The sequence below is a fragment of the Elgaria multicarinata genome, chromosome 3, assembly GCF_023053635.1.
Source record: "Elgaria multicarinata webbii isolate HBS135686 ecotype San Diego chromosome 3, rElgMul1.1.pri, whole genome shotgun sequence".
NCBI lineage: Eukaryota > Metazoa > Chordata > Lepidosauria > Squamata > Anguidae > Elgaria > Elgaria multicarinata.
The window spans coordinates 174,292,470-174,314,673 of record NC_086173.1 but is presented as its reverse complement, the minus strand read 5'-3'; the positions used below and the strand labels follow the sequence as shown (position 1 = coordinate 174,314,673).

The 22,204-nt window shown below is 46.0% G+C and overlaps 1 protein-coding gene across 1 annotated transcript; it reads left to right on the top strand.

Annotated features, from left to right (window-relative positions):
• Positions 1–2,309: 2,309 nt before the first annotated feature.
• On the top strand, positions 2,310–16,163 carry LOC134395819 (vomeronasal type-2 receptor 26-like). Its single transcript, XM_063121978.1, has 6 exons — positions 2,310–2,333; positions 3,320–3,559; positions 6,586–6,810; positions 9,464–9,694; positions 10,677–10,803; positions 15,253–16,163. Exons 1-6 carry the CDS (start codon positions 2,310–2,312, stop codon positions 16,161–16,163), a joined length of 1,758 nt encoding a protein of 585 aa, XP_062978048.1.
• Positions 16,164–22,204: the final 6,041 nt, after the last annotated feature.

Genomic DNA, 22,204 nt, shown 5'->3' with positions numbered 1-22,204 from the left:
CTCAAACTATAAAAGTTGAACTTCATCCTGGCTCTTGTGAACGTGCTCTTTCGTGAAAGTTGAGTCAAGCTCAACTGCCTCCTTGGTAATCCATGTCACAGCAGGGAGCCACACTTGGGAATTTTCCCAAACTTGTTTCCTCCAGCTGTGTATTGCGCCGTATTGAGAGTTCTGGATATCGCTGAGGTGATTTCCTTCACTTTATAATTATCCACATCATGGTGATTTATTGGTCTTCTTCTCGACGTACCTTAAGGGAATTCTCCTGACATTGCCTTTGCTGTAAACATCAGAATCAAGAATAACATGAGGTGACATCTTGCATAAATGCCTCCTCTCCCATAAAGCGCTTAGGATGAGGTTTAGGGCAGGTGAGGCACTCTGTGCGGGCATGAGGTTTACACCCTAGCATCCCCTTCAGATGTGAAGCCGTGGCCGGTTGGCCTCCACTTGTTTCAGGAAAGCCACGGAAGCTTCAGCATTGTGAGTGGGCTTTGGCTTCTTCTGATTGGCTGGACAGCTGGTTGGCATGCGGAGCAATCTCTAGGATGGAGGATGGACCGAGTGAAGCCCAAATGGTTCTGCTCCTGCTGACGCTACTCCCCACGGCAACCTGTGGGGTGCTGCTGAAGGCTAAATGCCCCTTGACTTTAAACAGGGGTAAAACTGATCCGTATAGTTACTACAAGCCAGGAGACCATCTCATTAGTGGAGTCATCTCTGCAACAACTCCATATATTTTACCTATAGACATTTTTCGGAGACCTCCACCTACTACCTTTCTTTACCAGTAAGACATTATATGGTGATGTATATTAATTTTAATTCAGCCTTTCCTAATTTCATGATTATCGTTTAACTACAAGGGACTTTTCCTGTTATCCAGCACGCGTCCAAGGCAAATTGCAGCCTTTTTGTGCTGTCTTCGGGGGAAGACTTTGGGTTTGCACTGAGGGTAAAAACCCATCCTGTGCTCAGCCTGATATTTCCTGCTTGGAAATTGGCTAAGTTCTGTTCAAAAGTGGAGTAGCAGAGTGTACAGAGGAGGGCAACCAGGATGATCAGGGGTCTGGAAACAAAGCCCTGTGAAGAGAGACTGAAAGAACTGGGCATGTTTAGCCTGGAGAAGAGAAGACTGAGGAGATACATGAGAGCACTCTTCAAATACTTAAAAGGTTGTCACACAGAGGAGGGCCAGGATCTCTTCTCAATCCTCCCAGAGTGCAGGACACAGAATAACGGGCTCAAGTTAAAGGAAGCCAGATTCCAGCTGGACATCAGGAAAAACTTCCTGACTGTTAAAGCAGTATGACCATGGAATCAGTTACCTAGAGAGGTTGTGGGCTCTCCCACACTAGAGGCCTTCAAGAGGCAGCTGGACAACCACCTGTCAGGGATGCTTTAGGGTGGATTCCTGCATTGAGCAGAGGGTTGGACTCCGTGGCCTTGTAGACCCCTTCCAACTCTGCTATTCTATGATACTATGATTTTATACAACAATGAGGTCTTGCTCGCTGCTGCTGGAGGACTACTCAGTTGGGAAAGAACATTAATGGGGGAGAAGCCATAATTCCACCTTATCCCCCTGCCTCCTTCGGTGGTGCGAGGGTTGGGTCCTCCTGAGAACATCCACTCCAAACCCTTGGCAATTTAATGTGCCGCAGCTGGCCAGGTCCATTTTGAGAAGTTTACTAAGCTATTATAAGGCAATTAGGTATTTCTGCCAAAACTTTAATGTAAATAAATGCTATTTATGTATCTATTTGATATGATTTGTACCCTGCTGATCCACCAAGAATACTGGCACTCAAGGAGCACTATAATCGTAACTAAAACTTGCTTAAAACAATAATAAAACAAATGCCCTAAAACTCAATGAAAACACAATGAAAATGGCTTCTTTATTTTTCCTTTCCAAGTTGGGGGTAAGAGGAAGGAACTGAGGAATTCACTTCCCTGGGTTTCTCGTTTGGGCATAGAGGGAGAGGCCAATCTCGGGGAAATGGTGACTGAAGTGAGGTGGTAGGCCAGTTGGAGCATCTTGTGCTAAGATCATAGAATCCATGTGTTTCACCCAATCTTGTCTTCTACAGTTGGAGAAAAAAATAAGACTGAGCAATCATAGAATCATAGAATAGCAGAGTTGGAAGGGGCCTACAAGGCCATCGAGTCCAACCCCCTGCTCAATGTAGGAATCCACCCTAAAGCATCCCTGACAGGTGCTTGTCCAGCTGCCTCTTGAATGCCTCTAGTGTGGGAGAACCCACAACCTCCCTAGGTAACTGGTTCCATTCCAGGGATGTGGTACCATGATGCTCCCAAAAGTGTTCAAAGTAGGTGCATCTTGGTGGGCTCCTATCCTTTCCAGTGTGTGTGTGTGCGTGCGCATTGGGTTTGTTTCTCAAAGACTGGGGTTCTAGTAATACCAAGCCTGCAAATTAGCCTATTTTCTAACCTCCACATTTTATACCATGTATTACATAAATACATAAATAGGAGGATTGGGCAGTTGACTAGTTGATTCCTGGATCATTCCAGTTTTCAAAGTGTGGCTGCACCATGGGTTATTTTAAGTATACTATGATATACTTATATTTTAATTATACTTATATTTTAAGTATACTATGATAATGAGAAGAAAGGATACCCTGGAGAAGAGGCTGATGCTAGGGAAAGTGGAAGGCAAAAGGAAGAGGGGCCGACCAAGGGCAAGATGGATGGAGGATATTCTGGAGGTGACAGACTTGACCTTGGGGAAGCTAGGGGAGGCGACAGCCGACAGAAAGCTCTGGCGTGGGCTGGTCCATGAAGTCACGAAGAGTCGGAAACGACTGAACGAATAAACAACAATGATATTGGCAGGTTTATTTTTGATTCCTTTCCTAACTATGCCTAACATTGAGTTTGCTTTTTCACAGCTGTCACACAGTCAGACATCTCAGATTCTGCTGTCCTTCGAAAGGTTGTGCATGCCGGTTTCAGTACTGGCCCATACGTCTGCCCCGGTTTTGTTTTCAAACAGATTGTGACTATTGACCCTGCAACAAAGATCTTCAAGCTCACCACCCCATCACCCCAAGTTGCCCCAACACATACAAGTATTAAATGGGATTGGTGGTTGTGCATCTGTTTTGGGGTTTGGATCATTCTAAAGAAGAAGTAATGTTCTAGAAAATAAATCCAGATCACTTCACTAATAGGAAAGGCTTGTGGTGTCAAAAAAGTATGATATGGAATACATAATTTCTATAATATGTGTTTTTACAGTGAAGGACGCAAAGATTATTGGAAAATTCTGTCCTTCCTGTTTGCCATCCAGGAGATCAACCAGAATCCCAGTCTCTTACCCAACATCTCCCTGGGCTACAGCATCCATGACAACTATTTTGATGAAACGATGACTTCGGATGCCTTGCTGGACCTGCTCTCTCCTGGGTGGGCGGATGTTCCCAACTACAAGTGTGGAAGACAGAATCACCCCTTGGCTGTTATTGAAGGCTCTGACACAGACATCTCCATCCAAATAGCAAGCATGTTGGGCCTCTACAAAATCTCACAGGTAGAGATGGAGACGGGTGGGTCATTTGCAGGCTGAGTCCAAGAACACTTTGCAGTGTTGAAAGTGATTTGTGTTAAGAGTTATTTGAGGACTAACGGGCCTTAACCCCTTAGCAAAACCACTTGTGACCTTTGATAACCTGTGCAGGGCACTCTTGTGTAGGTTTTTTCAGAAGCAAGTTCTATCATAGAATCATAGAATAGCAGAGTTGGAAGGGGCCTACAAGGCCATCGAGTCCATCCCCCTGCTCAATGCAGGAATCCACCCTAAAGCATCCCTGACAGAGGGTTGTCCAGGGTGGATTCCCGCATTGAGCAGGGGGTTGGACTCGATGTTCTGTGGGACTTACTACTTAGGAAGCATGTTTAGGACTAAGGGGAGACATGATAGCACTCTTCAAATACTTAAAAGGTTGTCACACAGAGGAGGGCCAGATCCTCCCAGATCCTCTCCCACACTAGAGGCCTTCAAGAGGCAGCTGGACAACCATCTGTCAGGGATGCTTTAGCGTGGATTCCTGCATTGAGCAGGGGATTGGACTCGATGGCCTTGGAGGCCCCTTCCAACTCTACTATTCTATGATTCTATGATTCTATGACTGCAGCCTGAGGCATCCTCTTTTCATTTCATTTAAAGAATAAAAGGGACAAGGAAGTTTGCAGGGTAAGTAAGCAGCAGAGCTGCCCTTTCAGAGGAAAAGTACTTCTAATTTATTTAATTAACTTATTGTAGTTTCAATCTGACCAGTCACAAATGTTCTCTGGGTGGAATACAAAGAATTAAATGACTAAAATGCAATATAATCAATGGAAAATATAAAGTATAACGTGAATACTTAAAAGAATATGATTCAATACAAACAACAGACAGGAATAACATTGCAGCCATTAAAATAAAGAACTAGGTCATGAAAATGCCTGGGAGAAAAGAAGGTCTTTGCCTGGTCCCAAACATATAGAATCATAGAATCATAGAAAAGCAGAGTTGGAAGGGGTCTACAAGGCCATTGAGTCCAACCCCCTGCTCAGTGCAGTGTCGAGATCAGATGAACCACTTTGAGAAGGGCGTTCCATAAGTGGGATGCAACAGCTAAGAAGACCTTGTCTTCTGAGGCCACCCACCTCAATTCCTTCATCCTGAGGACAGCCTCCTAAGGGTCTAAGAAGGTATACATAGGGTAGTTGAAGTTTCCAGACAAGGCAAAAAGGTAGCCCTATGTAGCGCACATTGCAGAAGCCGAGCCTCAAAGTTACCAGCACATGCACGACCATTTTTAGGTCTTCCAACTCTAGGAAGGGGCGCAGCTGGCGTATCAGCCGAAAGTATACATGGGAGGAGGCCTTCTTTTAGATTCTCTGATCCCACTCCATTTACGGCTTTAAAGGTCGACACCAGAACTTTGAATTGCAGCTGATGACGGACTGGTGTCACGTGATCACATTTGCAAGTCCCATTTAGTAACCTTGGAGCCCTGTTTTGACCTAACTGCAGTTTCTGAGCTATCTTCAAAGACAGCCCTGTGCACAACATACTGCAGTCATCCAATCAGGAGGTTACGAGCTTCTCCTGGTGCACAGAGTTGTGAAACTCGCTCCCACAAGATGCAAAAATGCCTATCAGCTGAGATGGCTTTGAAAGGGGATGAGACATTTAGGTGGGATAAGCAGTTATTAGTCATGATGGCAGTATCTTACCTCCGATATCAGAGGCAGTATAACTTTCAATAGCAGATCCTGGGGAATATAAGCAGGAGGGTAATATTGCTTTCATGTCTTCGTTGTGCGTGTGTGGGGGGGTGAGGGGTCACATTGATTGCTCCATGGTGTAGTATAATGACTGCCCTTGTCCTTCCTTCTGTTTGTGTCCAATGGGTGAGTCTAAGCCATCTCTGTCACTGAGCATAAGGAGATTTGAACACCTTTTGTATTGGTGGCCGGGTTTCTCAATGGTTGGCAGAATCATAGAATCATAGAATAATAGAACAGCAGAGTTGGAAGGGTCCTACAAGGCCATCAAGTCCAACCCGCTGCTCAATGCAGGAATCCACCCTAAAGCATCCCTGACAGATGGTTGTCCAGCTGCCTCTTGAAGGCCTCTAGTGTGGGAGAGCCCACAACCTCCCTAGGTAACTGATTCCATTGTCGGACTGCTCTAACAGTCAGGAAGTTTTTCCTGATGTCCAGCTGGAATCTGGCTTCCTTTAACTTGAGCCCGTTATTCCATGTCCTGCACTCTGAGGACAGGGGGTCCACAGGAGGAGGTGCAATACATGAGCAGGGTGAGAAGGGAACCATTGTCCCAAGCAAGACATGGGAGACCTTCCTCCAGCACCATGACCAGCATCTCTCCAATTATTAGTAATAATTTTGGATAAACAAATATTTGATCCTTGATCTGAAACAAATAGAACATTCATTTCTTCCATTGCTTGCCAGGTCAATTACGAGTTTATTTCTCTCGATCTGAACGACAAAGCTCAGTTCCCCTTTTTCTATCCGATGTTCCCCAAAGAAAAGACTGAGTACCAGGGGATTGTCCAACTGCTCCTACATTTCAGATGGACGTTGGTTGGTCTCGTTGCTCCAGACACCGACAATGGAGAAAAATTCATGAGGGCCTTGACCCCTGAGCTCTTCAGGAAGGGTGTTTGTGTTGTTTTTACAGAAATTATCCCCATATTCAATGCACATGATATACAGATCCATCCGACTTCGTTTCTCAAGATGGGACTTGTCAATGTTTTTATTTCTGATGAAGAGTATAATTCCATCTTCATGGGACTAATCTTGATGCAGAGATACATCCGTGCCTTTATAAAACAGATTGCAGGGAACGTCTGGATTGCAACAGCAGTGTGGGACTTCACCATGATATTGGCGTATCGCGGCATACCTTCCCCACCCATCCACAGTATATTTTCTTTCTTTATACCGCCAAAACAAGAGACAAAATATTTTGATTTCCACCCCTTTTCTCCTTTTGCTGAGACGTTTAGAGAGAAAGCATTTCGGTGTTCCTATTCCAAGGATGCCTTGTCAGTGAAAGGCCGGACAAGATGCACAGAGAAAGAGACGTTGGGGGCTCTGACCCAGGAGGATGTGGAGAGAACCCTGTCTCTAGACAGCCACATCATTTACAACACCATCTGGGCTGTGGCCCATGCCTTACATGCCGCTCTTTCATCCAGGTCCAAGAGGAGGCTGGTGGAGGGTGGAGACAGGATGGACCTTCAGCGGCTTCAGCCATGGCAGGTATTCCTTTTCCCATCACAGGTAGCCCTGCTGAACAAGACAATCCAATTGTACAGTTGCAATATACCAGTCATGGAATTAGACTGTGGGGGGGGGAAGCCTAACGTAGTAGTGAGGCAAAGTAGTGAGGTTCCCGAGTCTGGGAGACAGGCTCATTGCCTGTTCTGGATGGGGCTGCACTGCCTCTGAAAAAACAGGTTCATAGTTTGGGGGTACTCTTAGACCCATTTTTGTCGTTGGAGGCTCAAGTAGCCGCCACGGCTCGGAGTGCCTTTTACCATCTTCGGTTGGTTTGCCAACTACGGCCTTTCCTGGACAGGGATAGCTTGACCACGGTGGTACAGGCATTGGTAACCTCAAGATTGGATTACTGCAACGCGCTCTATGTGGGGCTGCCCTTGAAGCTGCTCCGGAAGCTGGAGCTAGTGCGGAATGCTGCAGCTCAGCTGTTGTCTGGAGCTGCCCCTTTCCAGCATGTAACTCCTCTGCTGAGGGAACTGCACTGGCTGCCTATTCGCTACCGGGCCAGGTTGAAGGTTCTGGTACTTGTGTACAAAGCCCTAAACAACTTGGGTCCAGGATACCTGAGAGAGCGCCTTCTCCCTTACCAACCTGCCCGGTCACTGAGGTCATCCGAGGGCCTGCTCCTGGTGGTTCCACCTAGATCCATCCTCCGATTGGAACCCACCAGGGGAAGAGCCTTCAGCGTGGTGGCGCCCCTCCTGGGGAACTCCCTGCCTCTGGAGGTCAGGAAGGCTCTGACCTTGTACTCCTTTCGGCGCCTCCTGAAAACATCTTTATTCCAAGAAGCCTTTCTTTAACATGCAGCCTTGGATTTCTGATTTTTGCTTCTTTTTAAATTTTGTTTTAACTGTTTTATTCTGTTTTTATTTTCATTTTACCTTGTACACCGCTCCGAAATTTTTCAATGGGGAGTGGTATATAAATATTCTAAATAAATAAATAAATAAATAATAAAATGTTGAATGTTCATGGAGCAAACCCAGTGGAGAAACTCTTTGTATTAGTCCCTGTTTTTGCCCCCTACTTATTGGCCTTGGGGGACACAGACCAACATTTCATAGCCACCAGCACTGTCTCAGCTCCTCTCTGTCTACATTGGCCCTCTATTCTGTTTGAGCCTTCCTGTTGATCAAACTTAGCAGTTATGGAATAAGGGGAGAGGTCCTTTTATGGATCAGTAACTAGTTAATGAACAGAGCACAGGGATTTGGAATGAATGGTCAATTCTCCCAGTGGAGGGAAGTAAATAGTGGGGTCCTACAGGGATCGGTATTGGGACCAATTCTTCTCAACGTCTCCATAAAGGAGCTGGGATTAGGGGTGAGCAGTGAAGTGGCCAAGTTTGTGGATGACGCCAAATTATTTTGGGTGATTATAACAGAGAGAGATTGTGAAGAGATCTAAAGAGATCTCTCCGACCTGGGAGAGTGGGCATTCAAACAGCCGATGTGCTTCAATGTAAGGGCTCATCTACACCAAGCAGATGTTCCACTATGAAAGTGGTGTATAAACGGCAGGAGCCACACTACTGCTTTACACTGGTACTGAAGTGCACTGACAACTGTTGGGGCCCATTGACACATGCCATACACTGCTTTCAAGCACTTTCTAAAGTGCCTTAGATTTTAATAGCTGAAAAGGAAGTACCGTTTCTTAGACTTTATTATTATTATTATTATTATTATTATTATTATTATTATTATTATATTTTTATTAGGTTTCATATATATATATATATATATATATATAAACAAACATACAAAATACAGTAAACTTTTTACAGCAAAAAGTTATAGTGAAATTACTTCCCTTTCAAGTTTCAGGTTTTTCCCCCTTCCCCAATTCCCTTCCCCAGCCCTGTCTGCCTCAGAAAAATCGCCCCATTTCTGGTTCTAGGATAGTATATCATTTTTCTTTATCTCTTATAAGCACTACTTCTTTTCTTAGGCCTTAGCTAGACCTACTGTAAAGTCCAGGGAAGAGGAGGGGAGACCTCACGTTGCGAATAACGTGAGATCTCACTCGCATTTACACGTAAGGTGCAACGACCTCTAGAAGAGAGGTGTCGCGCCCGCCATTTTTAAATTTTTAAAGGGCCAGCAGCGCACAAGCACTTGAGTGACTGAAGGTAGGGTGGGGTTTTTTTAATAAAAAAAAATATTTCCCTGCTCCCCCCACCCTAGCCCCGATAGGTGCGGTTCCCAGCCGGCTCAAGCCACGGCAACGGGCCACATCTTCCGTGGTCCTTGGCTCAACCCGGGACTGGGGAAAAAAGACGGCCCAAAATGTAGGGCTGTATCCCAGGGCCAGGAAGGGATGATCCCTCCCTGATCCTGGGATCCCCTCTGTGTCATCTGGCTGCACAGGGATGCTCCCTGGGATAAAGGCTGGTCTAGCTAAGGCCTTAGACTTCTAATCTTAACACCTGCAGAAGGAGAGATCTCATTCTAAGTATGAAGTTTCCTATTCAACTCAGTACACTGGAATGATGGTGAGCTTCTAAGAATGGATGTCAGTGAGACACACCATAGCCATTTGAGTCCTGAATGAATGGAGAGTCTAGTTCACACTGAGATGTCGAATGTGTGTTCCTATTCACTAAATGCTGATATTCCCTCTGTCGTCCTAGCTTCACCCTTTCCTGAGAAGCCCCCAGTTTTACAATTATTCCATCATGGATGGAGTGTATTTGGACAAGAATGGAGAGATGGTGGTCAACTTTGACATGGTCAACTGGATGCTCTTTCCCAATAAGTCTGTGCTCAGACTCAAATTTGGGAGTTTGGAAAGACGGGGGTCTGCTGACATCAAGTTCACCATCGACTGGAATACCACTGTGTGGCCCACATGGCTCAACCAGGTGGGGAAAACCATTCATTTTGTCTCATTAGACCCCCAGCTAGTTGTCATTTGCTCTGCATGGGAACAGCTTTGAAGTGAGCTTGGTACATTCATAGAAACCCAGGAAGGTGCCTCCTACAGACCATTGTTCCATCTTTGGCAGTTACCAGATACTGACCTTGGATCCAACTAGACTAGTTCTGTCAACACTGACTGTCCAGGATTTTCAGTCACGTGCTGTTGTCTGGAAATGCCAGAGTAAGGCCTTAGCTAGACCTCAGGTTTATCCCGGGATCATCCCTGTTCATGTAAATGACACACAGGGGATCCCGGGAGCAGGCAGGGATGACCCCGGGATGATCCTGGGATAAACCTAAGGCTGAAGTCTACCTGTCCACTTTCTCCATGCCATGAATTATTTTCAACACCTCTATCGTGTTTCCACACATGGACCTCTTTTTCAAAGATAAACAGCCCTGAACGTGCAACATTTCCTCACTGGGGGTCTTGCTCCAGTTCCTTGATCATTTCAACTGCCCTTTTCTGTGTTTGCAAATTTTTAAATGCTGCTGCTACTGAGTGATTGGGAAATGCTTTTTTTCCTAGAAAATTGGCCTAATAAATAGATTTTATTAAAGGTCGTTACGCACAAGGGGTTTTATTAACTATTAGTCACGAGTAATATATTATATAAGAATTGTACATTGTTTTATAATTTAAAATTATAAATTTTAATTAATGCTTGTCTGTTTTTAATGATGATGCGATTTTTTATTTTTGAAATGGTGGGAAGACTTGTTCAATAAAGCTTCGTTTATTCTTTGAAAATCACACAAATTCATGAAGAACCGTTTTTGATTTCATGGACCCAGGTTTTTCTTTCTTCCCTCAAGGTTAATCGTAGATGATCCAATGATGAGAGAGACCATTCTTTATGACACAAGATTCCAACACAATTAATCCCAGACATTTTCCTTGATGTTCGTTGTCTTTATGCTCAGACCCTGCCTCAATCCAGGTGTGTGGAAAGCTGTCGCCCAGGATTCAAGAAGGTGGTCCAGGAAGGAAGGCCCGTTTGCTGCTATGGCTGTGATCCCTGTGCAGAAGGGACCATCTCCACCCGGGAAGGTGGGTGAGTTTGGGGAAAAGGCAACGAGAGCTTTTCTGTGAAGGTTTTTAAAAAGATGTTTCTGACCTTGGTTCTGTTTTGCAATATCCATATGTCACTTCACAAAATAACTTGCAAAATATAATCTTGGAGGAGGGACTGTGGTGGTGACAGGCAGAGGATGGGGAAAAGACCAACACCACCAGGCTCAACACCTCATCAACCCTGTACAAAAACACCAATATATCCTCTGAGCGCTTTTTGGAGAGGGCAAGGTCACGTAATCTCAAGGGAGTTCAGAAAGAGCCTTTCTATAAAATGTCCTGGGCTGCTGAAAGTGCAGGGGGGGGGGGGATTTTTAAAATTAAAAAAAATTGAAAGAAGACCCCTCAGGGGACGCCTCCACTTAAAAAGGTCTGCAGAAATCTTGCCTCCTCCCGAAGGAGAAAATTACTCACAATCCTCACCTACCCCAGCCTCTTTCTCCAGAATTTTCATTACGCCCTCGCCCCCATACGAAATGCCCCCAAAATGAAGAATTAAAGTATTTGGTTTAATATCCAATATATATTCCTTCAACAAAATAATTTTTAAACCCATTAAGCTGGATCAGTTGGGTTGACTTCATGCAGAATGGTAGATTCTGTCCAGGAAGTGGTGCTTCATGAGCAATGAGGTCCCTTTTGATATAATTACAACGGAGCCATGGTCTTTTTTGGACAAGAGTGATAAGAGGTCTGATCCCTTTTCAAAAAGGAGCTTAGAATTTCGTGACCTTTGGTCCGTCCCTCTTTCCTGAAGTGGCAGAAGGGTTGGGACAAAATGACATTCAAGGTGGCATTCAGCTCTAGGACCATATTCACTCTGATCCGTCCTCACAGAGGAGCCTTAGATTGAGGGACTTTAGGCCGTCACTATTGCTCTCCCTGAGCAATCTCACAGGGTTTATTGTGATGGCAAAACGCCACATACACCATAAGTCCACTCTTATTCACTATTTAATCATGGATGAGAAAGCTGACCTGGCATGAATTACTGAGACTTGGGTGGGAGAGTTGGCTGAGGTCCATCTGACATAGCTCTGCCCACCTGGGTACTTACTGGAGCACCAACATAGATTGGAATCATGGAATCATAGAATAGCAGAGTTGGAAGGGGCCTAAAAAGCCATCGAGTCCAACCCCCTGCTCAATGCAGGAATCCACCCGAAAGCATCCCTGAAAGATGGCTGTCCAGCTGCCTCTTGAAGGCCTCTAGTGTGGGAGAGCCCACAACCTCCCTAGGTCACTGGTTCCATTGACGTACTGCTCTAACAGTCAGGAAGTTTTTCCTGATGTCCAGCTGGAATCTGGCTTCCTCGAACTTGAGCCCGTTATTCCGTTTCCTGCACTCTGGGAGGATCGAGAAGATATCCTGCCCTCTGTGTGACAACCTTTTAAGTATTTGAAGAGTGCTGTCATGTCTCCCCTCCATCTTCTCTTCTCCAGGCTAAACATGCCCAGTTCTTTCAGTCTCTCCTCACAGGGCTTTGTTTCCAGACCCCTGATCATCCTGGTTGCCCTCCTCTGAACACACTTCAGCTTGTCTGCGACCTTCTTGAATTGAGATCCCAGAACTGGACGCAATACTCTAGATGAGGCCTAACCAGGGCCGAATAGAGAGGAACCAGTACCTCACGTGATTTGGAAGCTATCCGTTTATCAATGCAGCCCAAGATAGCATTTGCCTGTCTTGCAGCCATATCACACTGTTTTTTTTCCCTTTGCTGAAATAAATTCTTCACCTAATTGTTTGTTGAATAAATGTTTGACGTCTTTTTTTCTGATGTGGGTGTCTTGTAAACAAATAATATCTTGCTTTAATTTTTTAAAATACTGAAATATTTTCTTCCTCTTTGGGGGAGTGTTTGCTCCAATATTTCTCCACGTTAAAAATATATAATCCATCATCAGATTAATATTAAATACAAAAGGAAAAGAGAAACAGTCTCATTGTCTACTTGTAGAACCAAAGGTGCTTCGGACCTCTTCTTGATTTGATTGTGACTCATCCCACTCTTTTTTGTGGATTTCTAAAAGTGCCTTGCTTTTTGCATGGTATTTAACTTGTATCTCTGGTCCACAAAGGTAAAACAACCCCTTGCAGGAGCTCTCAATGAAAAGTAATCTTTTTCTTTTTTAGTATTGTTGTCAGAAATGTATAGTCCTTGCTCTTATATAATATTCTTGCAGGTAACTCTTTCAAAACAATTATTTCTTTGCCCGCCATTTTCATTTTGCTCAGATAGCGTTTCTGAAGGATCTGATCCCTTATTATCTTTCTTACAAAGTGAACAATGGAACCCCTCTTGTTTGTGCAAATGAAGAATTTATTCTGTAGACACAATCTACTTCCGTTTCCTTAATATCCTCCTCACTGTCCAAAACTGTTGACAAGCTTTTGATCACTTCATTTCTAAGGTCATATTCAGGGTTCGGGATAGATTCTGGGACAGATCTTAAGCATAAGCAGTATTCTTTATCTTTTAACTCCATTAGTCCCAAGAGACCTTGTTCTTTCTTCAGTTCTGCATTCAGAACTTCTGATTTGTTTTCTAAGACCTCTTGGATTTCCCCAGTCACTTGTTTCAGGACATTGTCCATCTTCTAAATTAAGTCACTGGGGGCCTTGCTAGACGTGCCAGATAATCCGGCAGGGAGGAGAGGCGACAGCGTGCTACAGGTAGTGCGTGCCGTCGCCGTCTTCTAGACATAAGACGTGAAGGGGCAAGGGGAAGCCCCATCGCGTCCGCCATTTTGATTTGAAGTTAAATGGCCAGGAGCACGCCGCTGGACAAGGTAAGAGTTTTTTTCAAAAAAAAATAAAGGTCCCCCGGTCCCCCTGCACCTGATTCCCCCCAATGCCTGATGTCCCCCTTCCCGCTCGCACGCCTGTCCTCCCCCCATGCCCGCTGCCCGTTGCCCATCCTTCTTCCCCCAATGCCCGTTGCCCATCCTTCTTCCCCCAATGCCCGTTGCCCATCCTTCTTCCCCCAATGCCCGTTGCCCATCCTTCTTTCCCCAATGCCCGCTGCCCGTCCTTCTTCCCCCAATGCCCGCTGCCCATCCTTTTTCCCCCAATGCCCGCTGCCCATCCTTCTTCCCCCAATGCCCGCTGCCCATCCTTCTTCCCCAATGCCCACTGCCCATCCTTCTCCCCCAATGCCCACTGCCCGTCCTTCTTTCCCCCAATGCCCGCTGCCTGTCCTTCTTTCCCCCAATGCCCACTGCCCGTCCTTCTTCCCCCAATGCCCACTGCCCGTCCTTCCCCCAATGCCCACTGCCCATCCTTCTCCCCCCAATGCCCACTGCCCGTCCTTCTTCCCCCCCAATGCCCGCTGCCCGTCCTTCTTCCTCCCAATGCATGCTGCCTGTCCTTCTTCCCCCCAATGCCTGCTGCCCGTCCTTCTTCCCCCCAATGCCCGCTGCCCGTCCTTCTTCCCCCTAATGCCCGCTGCCAGTCCATCTTCCTCTCTCTCTCCTGCCGGGTCCAGCCTTACCCCACAGCCCCTATTTCCCCCCCGGATCCCACTCCAGCCTGATGGGCACAGCGCTCGTATGAGCGCTGTGCCCAGTCCGTGGCTTCTTCTGGCTACTCGTGAGTAAGTGGGCAGCTGCAAAAAGCCACGGACCCTGCTAGACATTCCGCAGCCCTGGCCTCAGGCCAGGGCTGCAGAAAAACCAGGCCATAAGTGAATCCGCTTATGCCGGGTTAAGGCAGGTTTTAGCGAGGCCTGACCCCGGATTCCCCTGTGCGTCATCTGGATGCACAGGAGGGAAACCGGGCCTCACACCGCGCTAACGCCTGGTCTAGCAATGGCCGGGGAGTAGTCATTAGAGGATTTGGAGCTAAATGCCATAAATATGCTGATGATACGCAGCTCTATCTCCCTGTGACAACTGAATCAGGTGAGGCTGTGCAGGTCCTGGACTGGTGCCTAGCCTCAGTAATGGGCTGGATGAGGGCCAATAAACTGAAGGTGAATCCTGGCAAGACGGAAGCCCTGTTGGTGAGTGGTTCCTGCATCCAGGAGATAGGCTCATTGCCTGATCTGGATGGGGTTGCAGTGCCTCTGGAAGATCAGGTTTGTAATTGGGGTAGTCTTCAATCCAACTCTGTCATGAAGGTGGTTCAGGAAAAAAAGGTGTTTTGCTGTTACTACTGTGTTCCCTCTGCAGAAGGGACCATCCCATTCAGGAAGGTGGGTGACGCCACAAAAGAAGGCAGCCACTGTGCAGGTGGGAAAAGATCCACCCAGACATGTTCAGTGAAGGTTTATTAAAAGCAATTCTAAACTTGGATCCTTTCTTGGAATAATTTATCACTTGTAGTTTGCCTATGTATACCACTCTGTTTGAACAACTACGGGACTAGATAGGCACATGATGCCTTAGAGCATGGCTTTTCTCATGTACTTATGATCTTTACAGATGCAGCCCTTTGCACCAAGTGTCCAGAAGACCAGCATCCAAACAAGGACCGACATCACTGTATCCCAAAGGAAATGACCTTCCTGTCCTATGAAGAATATCTGGGGATCATCCTAGCATCCCTTGCCCTCTTCCTGTCCTTCAGCACAGGTTTGGTGTTAGGAATCTTCATTCAATTCCTAGAAACTCCAATAGTCAAAGCTAACAACCGGGACCTCTCCTTCATCCTCCTCATCTCCCTCCTGTTTTCCTTCCTGTCCTCCTTCCTGTTCATCGGCCGGCCAAGGAAATTGACCTGCCTCCTCCGACAAATGGCCTTCAGCGTCATCTTCTCAGTGGCCGTCTCTTCTCTGTTGTCAAAAACAATCACTGTAGTCTTGGCCTTCTTGGCCACAAAGCCAGGAAACAAGGTGAGGAAATGCCTGGGAAAGACTTTAGCCAACACTGTGGTCATTTCTTGCTCCAGTGTCCAAATGTTTATCTGCACCATCTGGCTGAGCATCTCTCCCCCATTCCCTGACTCTGACATGCACTCCCAGCCTGGACAGATTGTCCTCCAGTGCAACGAAGGGTCTGTCACCATGTTCTATATTGCCCTTGGCTACATGGGCTTCCTGGCTGCCATCTGCTTCACAGTGGCTTTCCTGGCTAGGAAGCTGCCTGGGTCCTTCAACGAAGCCAAGCTGATCACCTTCAGCATGCTGGTCTTCTGCAGCGTTTGGGTGTCCTTTGTGCCCACCTACCTGAGCACCAAGGGGAAATACATGGTGGCCGTGCAGGTCTTCTCCATCTTGGCCTCCAGTGCTGGGCTCCTGGGCTGCATCTTTCTTCCCAAATGCTACATCATTATACTGAGGCCTGATCTAAATACGAAGGAGCAGCTAACAACAAAAACTAAAGATGGCCTCTGATACTTAGGTGACCATTTTTAAAGGTGATTTAGCAATCATCTGCCTCCCCCCACCCCTTAAATTGGTGTTTTAGGTAATGTATAATTCTTCTTCAGGCCAATCTATCCCTCTAGGTTCTTTGCTGGCTTTTGGTAATGGATGGTTGCTGTACACTTCTGATGTAAAAACACAACTGGAAGACTGTTCTGCATACAAGGCATGACTTAAATTTGCCATGCAGTTTTTAATAGGGATGTGCTCCGCTCCGATTAGGAGCGTAGAAGCAGTAGCGGATTGGCCTGCTCCGCCTTACCCAGAGGCGGAGTAGGAGCGGACCGCGGACCCCCTAGAAGCAAGGCGAAGAGAAGCGGCCATTTTTCGGAGCTCCGAGTTCAGGCGGAGCGCTCCGGTCGCCATCTTGAAAACATTTCGCCATAGGATTGCATTGCGGCAAATAATCGCGCATAACTACGTTGTTTTTGAAGCTATCATTCTGAAAATTCTTGTGCACAGAGAGTCGTGGATGGGGGTCATTTTGAGACCACTCTCACCTCTCTGCATCGTACAGGTCACGGGCTATATTTTTGTGAAAATCGGGTCAACCGCGCGGCTCAAACTGCGTTTTCGGCTTTTCGCCCATAGGATTGCATTGAGGGAAAGAATCGGGGATAACTGGGGGGGGTTTAAGCTATCATTCTGAAAATTCTTGTGCACAGAGAGTCGTGGATGGGGGTCATTTTGAGACCACTCTCAACTTTCTGCATCGTACGGGTCGCGGGCTATATTTTTGTGAAAATCGGGTCAACCGCGCGGCTCAAACTGCGTTTTCGGCTTTTCGCCCATAGGATTGCATTGAGGGAAAGAATCGGGGATAACTGGGGGGGGGTTTAAGCTATCATTCTGAAAATTCTTGTGCACAGAGAGTCGTGGATGGGGGTCATTTTGAGACCACTCTCAACTTTCTGCATCGTACGGGTCGCGGGCTAGAAGTTTTTAAAAAATCGGCGGGAAAAATACCTTTTTCAAAGGGCTGAGGGGCAGAGTCAGCTCCCGGTCATGATGATCCCAAAGTTGGAGGAGGGCATAGGCAAAACAGGTAACTTGGGATTCTGGGAAACTTCTCTTTCTTCATCTGAACGGGCTTTTCCCCGTGTTTTTTAACACACCTCGCAGGGATGTTGTGTGTGGGGTGCCCGATTTTCAAAAATTCGCCAAAAATCAGGGGATGATGGGATTGCTTTGAAACTTGGCGTGCGTGTGTATATCCCCATGAGGTGTCATGGTGCCAAACATGAGGTTTCTAACTTGAACAGAAAAAAAGTTGTATAATTTTTTAGCTTTCAATGCAAGCCTATGGGGGGGGAAACGGAGCTCCGGATCCGGATCCGGAGCTCCGGGCGGAGCGGAGTGGAAGTGGGTGGAGCGGGGGCGGGGCGGAGCGGCCCAATCCGAAAAATGGCGGATCTGCAAGTGAAGCGGAGCGGGGGGTCCGTGCACACCCCTAGTTTTTAATACTGTTATGAGCTGTAGTTCAAATAAAACAATAGTTTCATTAAAAGGAATAATGTTGTTGTGAGCCACTTCGATATTGTTGTAAGCTGTCTTGTGAAGATGTCTGCCAAGAAATATTTAAAATAAAATAAATAAATGATTAATTGAAAGGAAAAAGTCCAATCAAGGGAGAATAATTTGCAGCAACAAATGATTCCTATTTATATACCGCCCCATAGCCGAAGCTCTCTGGGCGGTTTACAAACACCTAGGCGAATCGTGTGAGTTTTATTGTTGCACTTTATTGTTAATCTTATTGTTAATCTTTATTGTTAATCTTTAATTAATAATTAATTAATTAATCTTTATTAATTAATAATTAATCTTTATTGTTGCACTTCTTTTGTATTTTTTGAGAAGCTTAATTCTTGTCAAAGCAGCCAATCAGGTAGAGTCAAGATATAATTTTTATAATCTGTTTTAGGTTAAAACACATTTAAACTCTACTCTTGCTGGACTCCAACTGGGTCAGAAGTCCATACTGTACCACCAGGATCATGCCCTCTGAATCTTAAAATTGCCCCAGTAACAAATAGGCAGCTAGGGCAGTTACCTCAGTAAATGAGCTACATGCTGAAAAGGGGCCGCTCCTGACAGTAGCCAAGTTGCTACATTCCTCACTAGGTCCAGGTTTTGGACCGGCCTGCCCAGTCCCATTTGGTTCAAAGAGACCACAGGTGCTGAAACGACCACAGCATGTTAAAAAAAAATGAGAGTCAATGCAACTCTTACAGCTAGTCATGTATGGTCACATCTAGTCAGGTCAGGTGAAACCAAAGGCACAGTTACAAGATGGGGGATATTTGGCTCAGCAATACTACAAACAAGAAGGATCTTGGAATTCTTGTAGATCGCAAGCTGAATAGGAGCCAACAGTGTGATATGGCTGCAAGAAAGGCCAATGCTATTTTGGGCTGCATTAATAGAAGTATAGCTTCCAAATCACGTGAGGTACTGGTTCCTCTCTATTCGGCCCTGGTTAGGCCTCATCTAGAGTATTGCGTCCAGTTCTGGGCTCCACAATTCAAGAAGGACGCAGACAAGCTGGAGCGTGTTCAGAGGAGGGCAACTGGGATGATCAGGGGTCTGGAAACAAAGCCCTATGAAGAGAGACTGAAAGAACTGGGCATGTTTAGCCTGGAGAAGAGAAGATTGAGGGGAGACATGAGAGCACTCTTCAAATACTTAAAAGGTTGTCACACAGAGGAGGGCCAGGATCTCTTCTCGATCCTCCCAGAGTGCAGGACACGGAATAATGGGCTCAAGTGAAAGGAAGCCAGAATCCGGCTGGACATCAGGAAAAACTTCCTAACTGTTAGAGCAGTACAACAATGGAATCAGTTACCTAGGGAGGTTGTGGGCTCTCCCACACTAGAGGCCTTCAAGAGGCAGCTGGACAGCCGTCTGTCAGGGATGCTTTAGGGTGGATTCCTGCATTGAGCAGGGGGTTGAACTCGAGGGCCTTGTAGGCCCCTTCCAACTCTACTAATCTATGATTCTAAGCTATGATTTTAAACTGTTTCAGTTCAAAACACATTCAAGTTCAACTCTAGAGAACTGAAACTCTACTCTTGCTGCACTCCAACTGGTTTGTAAGTCCATGTGGAACCACCAGGATCATGCCCTCTTAATCTAACAATTCCCCCAGTAGCAAATAGGCGGCCAGGGCAGTTTCCTCATTAAAAGAGTTACATGACAGCCGATTTGCTACATTCTGCCCTAGATGCAGGTTCTGGACTAGCCTGCCAAGTTCTATTTGGTTCAAAGAGCCCACAGGTGCTGAAACTACCATGGCACATGCAAAAAATGAGAGTCAATGCAACTCTTACATCCCGTCAAGTATGGCCACATCCAATCAAGTCAAGTCAGGTTCAGTGCGCAGATAAGCAAGGCAAGCCTAGACCAGGCTGGATCTTTCAGTGCCTTGGCCAGCTCCAAGTGAACTCACACTAGGGTTGTCCATTGCGGAAGTTCCTGGGACCCAGACTTTTTCTGAGGGGTTTGTGTGTGTGTGTGTATCCGGGGGGTGGGGGGTGTTGCAAATTTTGGTGGCAGAAATGGCACCAGGAGTCCTCCATGGGCCCAGCGGAAGCTCCTGGTGAATTTTCGCCTCAATGCTGCAGTTCCACCCTCTCTGTCCTTTCTCCCCACTGTGTTAATGGCAGTGGTTGAAAATCGCAGGGTGGAGGGGAAAATACGCTATTTCCCCAGGCTTGGGGAAACTGTGTCTCTCTCTTTCCCCCTCCTTTGGGGAAAGGCCTTTGAATGAAAAGTTCAGGCTGTTACAGAGCTGAGTGGTTTCGTAGGAGTGCTCTTGTGAAATCCCAAGGGATTTCTTCCCTGAAATTGCCTTTGAGATAAACAACAGATTCAAGGGGAACATGAAGTGATGTCTTGAACCCAGGTGCAAAAACAGTGCTGCATAAATGCCTCCTGCGCCACTGAGAATTCGTGAGAGGGTTTAGGACAGGTGATGAGGACTTTGTGGCAGTGAAGATGACGACCTAGAATTCCCATCAGATGTGAAGCCATGACCAGCTGGGCTCCATCTGTGTCAGGAAAGCCACATATGTCTTCCAGACATGGATAGAGTTGAATAAAAAGTTCAAGGTGTTGCCGAGCTGATGTTCCTCCCCCTTATCATGATCAAAATCATAGGGGTTTAGTAGGAGTGCTCTTGTGAAATCCCAAAGGGTTTCTTCCCTGAAATTGCCTTTGAGATAAACAACCGATTCAAGGGGAACATGAAGTGATGTCTTGAACCCAGGTGCAAAAACAGTGCTGCATAAATGCCTCCTGCGCCATGGAGAGCTTAGGAGGGGGTTTAAGGCAGGTGAGCAGGACTGCGTGTGGTGAAGATGACGTCCTAGCACTCCCATCAGATGTGAAGCCACATCTGATGGTACGACAATGAGCAGTACAACAGTGGAACCAGTGACCTTGGGAGGTTGTGGGCTCTCCCACACTAGAGGCCTTCAAGAGGCAGCTGGACAAGCATCTGTCAGGGATGTTTTAGGGTGGATTCCTGCATTGAGCAGGGGGTTGGACTCGATGGCCTTGTAGGCCTCTTCCAACTCTGCTATTCTATGATTCTATGATTCTATGATCCAGCAGGGGTCCATCTGTGTCAGGAAAGCCATAGAAGTCTCAGCATTGTGAATGGGCTTTGGCATCTTCTGATTGGTTGGACAGGGAGTTTGGAATGAGGAGACGTTTGTAGGATGGAGGATGGACCAGGTGCAGCCCAAATGGTTCTGCTCCTGCTGACGCTACTTCCCAAGGCAACCTGTGAGGTGCTGCTGAAAGCTAAATGCCCCTTGACTTTGAGAAGGAGTATCACTGACCCATCTACATATTACAAGCCAGGAGACCACCTCATTAGTGGAGTCATCTCTGCAACAAATGCAAATTTTTTATCTGGAATCCGTTTTCGGAAATCTCCCTCTACCAGCCTTCTTTACAGGCAAGTTGTTATAATTCATTTTCTCCTGATTCCATGATTATCATTTAACTACTAGTGAGATATATATATATATATATATATATATATATATATATATATATGAACTGTATATTGTTTTATAATTTTAAAACATAAATTTTAATTAATATCTGTTTGTACTTAATGATTATGTGATCTTTTGAAATGGTCGGAAGACTTATTCAATAAAGGTATTCATTACTAGTGATGTGTGCAGAAGGGAATTTCATTCTGTGGAATATGTCTATGGCCTTAGCTAGACCTAAGGTTTGTCCCGGGGTCATCCCGGGGTCATCCCTGTACATGTAAATGACATCCAGGATATCCCAGAAGCAGTCAGGGATGACCCTGGGACGATCCCAGGATAAACTTTAGGTCTAGCTAAGGCCTATGTTCCAGGTTAAAGTTTAAGAACCGCCCACCCCAACGTTCTTTTATGGTGGATTCCATGTGCATCTTAGACAAAGGAAAAACTTTCAACCAATTAGCATAGAATGTAAAGTGTGACATAAGAATTGTATTCACCTTACCTTGTATTGGCAATGTAACGTAGTTTGATTAACCCAGCACGGACCGTTAGAGTCCCTTAGAGGTAATCACACTGACCAATGATATTACTAACAAAGTGATGTAATCAGAGTCTACATATTCAAGAGGATCCCTTTGTTTGGGGAACTCTTAATTTGCATTTCTCTGGGGTTCCATGTTGCAACGTCTATTCACTAATAAACTTTTAACTTGCATTCTCCAACCTCGTGTGTTCATTGGCAAAGTACACACCAAGGAAAGCGAGCCTACACATAGGGACATTTCCTATAATCCTGCACTTGTCTTTGGAGCCAGACTTTGGCATTGCATTGACGGTAAAACCCCATCCTGTGCTCAGCCTGCTATTTCACGCTCAGAAGTTGGCCAAGTTCTATTTGAAAGTGCAGTAGCACACAATGATGAGGTCTTCCTCGCTGCTGCTGGAGGGCTGCTCAGCTGGGAAAGAACAGGAATGGGGGAGAAGCCATAATTCCACCTTATT

What these genes read in the sequence shown, in the direction of transcription:
- LOC134395819 (XM_063121978.1), top strand. Translation starts at nt 2,310, where the DNA reads ATGATGCTCCCAAAAGTGTTCAAA. An exon ending in GCCTCTACAAAATCTCACAG is followed by an intron (nt 3,560 to 6,585) that starts GTAGAGATGGAG and finishes TCCTATTCCAAG; the next exon opens with GATGCCTTGTCAGTGAAAGG. An exon ending in AGCGGCTTCAGCCATGGCAG is followed by an intron (nt 6,811 to 9,463) that starts GTATTCCTTTTC and finishes CTGTCGTCCTAG; the next exon opens with CTTCACCCTTTCCTGAGAAG.